The 4,874-nt window shown below is 35.4% G+C and overlaps 1 protein-coding gene across 1 annotated transcript; it reads right to left on the bottom strand.

Annotated features, from left to right (window-relative positions):
- Nucleotides 1–2,845: 2,845 nt before the first annotated feature.
- Nucleotides 2,846–3,792, bottom strand: LOC107961011 (E3 ubiquitin-protein ligase PUB24-like). Its single transcript, XM_016897255.1, has one exon. It carries the CDS (start codon nucleotides 3,656–3,658, stop codon nucleotides 2,846–2,848), a length of 813 nt encoding a protein of 270 aa, XP_016752744.1. The 5' UTR covers nucleotides 3,659–3,792.
- Between the last annotated feature and the right edge of the window lie 1,082 nt (nucleotides 3,793–4,874).

Genomic DNA, 4,874 nt, shown 5'->3' with positions numbered 1-4,874 from the left:
ATTAAAATGGATAGTAATGTAGGATATGGTGAGTGGTTAATTGCTTTTAACTTGAAAGTTGAGGTTAAAATGGGTTAAGTGATTGCCAAATCTAATTTAGGGGTGGAGGATTGTGTTCATGTTATATTGGATAGGTAGAGGTTGTAATGAGGTTGAAATTGTTGAAGTGTTAGCTTGGTAACTAATGAAGTAATCGGCCATATGGGGTAAAAAATGGGATGTTCATTTTAGTTGTTGTTTCATTTTTGTGAGAAATGGGTCAAGTGTTCATGAGATGAAATTGTGTGATTAGATAAATTAAAGGTAATAGTATAGTTGATGAATATATATAGATATACATATTCGGCCATCACTTAGGAGCTTATGTGATGTTGAGTTTAAGCTTTGCATATTCGGCTATATATATATATATGTAAGCCCATTCGTGATATTACCTTAGGACTATGTATATATAAGCGACAAAAAAATGGGAAAAACTAGCAAAGGTGAATGCCGAATGAGCTATAGGAGGTGTGGATGACTTTTATGCATGTGGGTGTGTGCGTATGCCATTTAGTTGGTGACATTCGGCATTTCTTAATTAACATTAGAGATGAGTGAATGAAATCGGCATGTGTATTTGTGAAAATGCCGAATGTGAACTTGGATAATATTGAGTAATGTATGTGCTTTAAAATGATGGAATGGAGTGGATGCTTTAAATGTGTTATGAACAATTATAAGTTAAATTAAGGTTTGCTAAATTACCATTGTCATTGCCGAATATACAAACATACATATGCATGTGTAATTGAAGTATGAATGTTTAGCAAGATGGTTAAACTAGTTAATTTATCGATTTAGCTCAAGAAGCTAAAGGTGGAGAGGCAAGCAAGGGCAAAGAAAAGATCATCGAGTAACCGAGTTGGAACCGTCTTACCCAACACAAAGTAAGTCATCAAGCATATATTTTGTATTGATCTAAATAGACATAATGTCTATGTAATTATGCCGAATGGAATGATAAATTTATATACATGTATGTATGTGGTGATGAAAGTGTTGAATGAAGAGAAAAGAGGTGAGATGTATTGGGTTGTTGACCTCGGCACTAAGAGTGCGGGTATAAGCATTTATGATCATGAGATTGGCGCTAAGTGTGCGGGTTTAAATTGTACAGCACTAAGTATGCGAGTTTGATTATGTAGCACTAAGTGTGCGAGTTTGATTATGTAGCACTAAGTGTGCGAGTTTGATTATGTAGCACTAAGTGTGCGAGTTTGATTATATAGCACTAAGTGTGCGAGTTGATTATATAGCACTGAGTGTGCGGACTTAATATATACTTTTGAATCATTATGGACACTAAGTGTGCGACATTATTGAGTCGATCACGGACAGCGGATCGGGTAAGTACCTTGAGTTCATGGCTAATAGGTGCTATGTCTATATTTGGAGTTGAGCATGGTAAGTTTGAACCTATGTGACAAATATACTTGAAGTCACGTACATAAGATTTATCGTGGAATAGGTGAAAGGCCGTTTAGTTGTATGATTGTAACGAAAATAAAATGATGTATGAAAATGCCTCAAATATCCTATTGATGAGTATATGGAATGTGAATGCATGATTTGGTATGAGATTGAACCGATAGGTCTGAGGAACTATGGCATGGTTCGGTATGGATGGAGTAACTAGCCTCGTTCCATTTTGTTTCCTATTGTGATAATGTTATTAATGGATGGTAGTGCATTGCTTATGACTTACTGAGTTATATACTCACTCGGTGTTTCCTTGTCACCTATTTTAGGTTTCTTGGACTCGTCTCTTTTTGCGTGATCGGGCCGTCATTGGAGTCATCACACCTGCTAGCAAGTTTTGGTACTTTCTTCTTAGTCGGCTTAGGAGAACATTTCGGCATGTATAGGCTATTATGTTGTGTTTGAACTTTGGTATGTAAACTTTTAGCCATGCGAAAATGGCATAAATGTTCGGTTGGGTTTGGTTTCATAACGTTAGGTCGTAAATCTTGATAATTCACCTTTTTATGCCATATGTCATGGTTGATTATTTTGGTGTTAAAATTCATGATATGGCAATAGTGTAGTAGGGGGATGTTTGACAATGATTAGCCTTTGGCATGGCTAGTCATGATCATAATTTGTGATATGTATGATGAATTACTAGTTAGATCAAGGAGAAATCACGAAATGGGCATAGTTGCTTTCGTAACAGATGCTGGCAGCAGCAGTGACGTGAGGTTGAAAAATCACTAAAAATAGTAGGAGTGGAATTAATTGATGAATAAATTATGTATTCGAAGCTCGATGAGTCTATTTTCATATAGAAGTAATGAAAAGATCATATGGACAGTATGTTAAGAGATATTCAGGTTCTCGTGATACAGGGCCAGAACGGTTTCTGGATTCCCTGTTCCGACTTTGGAGATTTATTATAAATTAACAAGAGATAATTAGGAGTCATGCCATATATGTACAGATTCCTCTCTGAGTCTAGTTTCTATAGAAACAAACGACATCAGTATTGAAGCTCTGTGCAGGGAGATATCCAATTCGTAATGCGCAAGGATCAGTGTAGTCGATCCCTGTAACATGGGAGACTTTGACTAATAAACTGTACTAATTGGCCTGACCAAAAATTCTACAAAAATTCTACCATATAGATATATGAGTCTAGTTCCAGGTAAAATTTACGGAACTGGATTTCAAGTTTCAGAACTCAAGATATGATTTTTAAAGCGACTATTACGCAGATTGGCAGCTTGTCTGGGAAATGTCGAATAAGTGGTTTGAAGTCTGTTAACACCTCGTGTTCGACTCCGGCGACGGTATCGGGTTCGGGGTGTTACATTGTTACAGTTCCAATCTCCAACATTTCATGAACAACCCAACTGGTGGCTGAGAACTTGCTTATCAACGAAAGTATCATTACTGCTCGATCATCGGCCGCCGGTGAAACTCTCATGATCCTCTTTGTGACAACGGCGATGCCGCCTTTATGGCGGAGAAACTCTACTCTCCCATCAGCACAAGAACATAGATGGAAGAGTATACCCAGAATAAGCTCGGTGGTTCTCTTTTCGTGTGATCCTAATTCAAGCTCGATAAGCGCGGAAACTGCTCCTGATTCAACCATCATTAGCCGATTTCTTCCCCAAGGGCAAGCGTCTAAAAGAACATGCAAAGCTGAATTTATTCCCCGTTGAGTGATCCTGGTTGTGCATTGTTTCAAAACTCCGACAATCATCTCGAAGAACTTGGGTTCTAATCTTTCGAGTACAATCGAACTTGCTGTTTCAATGATGGATTTCAATGCTGAAACCGCATGGGATTTAACCATAACCTGGGTGTTGAATTCACATCCTAATACCCAAATCAATGATTTGATAATCTGATCATTTTGTTTGGCTAACAACTTTGCTTCAGCCGATGGAATTCGAATTAAGAAAAGGGCACTTAGGGCTTCCTCTAGGCCACTAACACAGTCTTCCTTGAAACAATTTACAATAAACGACAGCATAGCTCTAGGCACCCCAGCTTCCACCATGTATTTCCTGTTTCTTTCATTCTTGACCGCAAACAAATCCAATTCCTTCAAAGCTTTCATCTTGGAATCAGGATGCTGAAGCTGTTTGATAAGTTTAAGGAAATGGAACATGGGTTTTTCAAAACCAAAGGGAAAGGGAAAGGGAAAGGGAAAGGGAAAGGGGAAGGGGAAGGGATCGTATGGGTTCCAAGGTAAACCGATGAAAACGGCGTGTGTGAAAATGAAGTTTTGAGGATACCAATTTTAGGGGGAAATTTAGGGTTTCGAAGGGAGGGGAAATTTGGGAATAAAAAGGCGCCATTTTTTAAGTAAAATGATTGTTTACGGCGTTTTTATAAAAAAACGCTCTTATTGCTTATCTTTTATAGTGTTTTTGCACTAATTTCTATTTTATACATTTTTATTTTTATATTTTATTTTTATTTATTATCAATGTTTTTATTTATTTATCAATGTTTTTTTAAAATCTAATATTTAAATATATCAAATGGTTTAGATTAAATATTTTTGAAAATAAAAGTATTAATCTAAACCCTTAACCCTTAACCTTAAATTTATAAAACATAAACCCTAAACTTTTACCCTTTAACGATTAAAGTTTAGCATATATTTTTATAATTTTGAAACGATTAAATCAAAAATTTTCCATTATTCAAAGGGATGAAGTGCAATTTTACCTTTAAAATTTTTAAAAATTTTGAAAAATCGAAATGGAAAATTTTTCATTTTAGAAAGGCAAAGACCCTTTCAACCCCCTACTTATGGCCGTAAATATATATTAATTATAGGGTTTAGGATTTAATTGAATATGATTCACTTGAGATTAACATACTACCCATGGCCCTTAAACCTTAAACTATAAAAATATAAAACCCTAAATCATAGACCTTAAATCTTAAATATTAAACCCTAAACCCAAAAATAAATTTAATCAATATTAAGTATTGCTTCCGTAATTTATTATGAACATAAGCTTTTACATTAATATCTATGTATATACACATCAACATCCATATGATGTTTTTTGGGATTTAAGGTTTAGGGGTTATAGATTAGTGTTTAGGGTTTTTTTGGGTTTAGGGGTTTAGGGGTTATATAGACTAGTGTCTATGATTTTTTAGGGGTTTAAGGTTTAGGGGTTTAAAGTTTTAGGGGTTAATATTAACCCTAAACCCATAACCCATAACCCATAACCCATAACCCCTAACTCCTAAACTTTAAACCTCAACCCTTAAACCATAATTCATAAACCTTAAAATAGTAACTCATAAACCTTAAACCTTTAACCATATACCCTAAATTGTAAATCCTAAACTATAATGATTAA

Source organism: Gossypium hirsutum, chromosome A05, assembly GCF_007990345.1.
Source record: "Gossypium hirsutum isolate 1008001.06 chromosome A05, Gossypium_hirsutum_v2.1, whole genome shotgun sequence".
NCBI classification, from domain to species: Eukaryota; Viridiplantae; Streptophyta; class Magnoliopsida; order Malvales; family Malvaceae; genus Gossypium; species Gossypium hirsutum.
Note: the sequence above shows the minus strand (reverse complement) of the source record. Positions and strands in the feature narration are given on the sequence as shown.

Bases quoted from the DNA above. Each gene is read 5' to 3' on its own strand.
- LOC107961011 (XM_016897255.1), bottom strand. From the start codon at position 3,658: ATGTTCCATTTCCTTAAACTTATCAAACAGCTTCAGCATCCTGATTCC.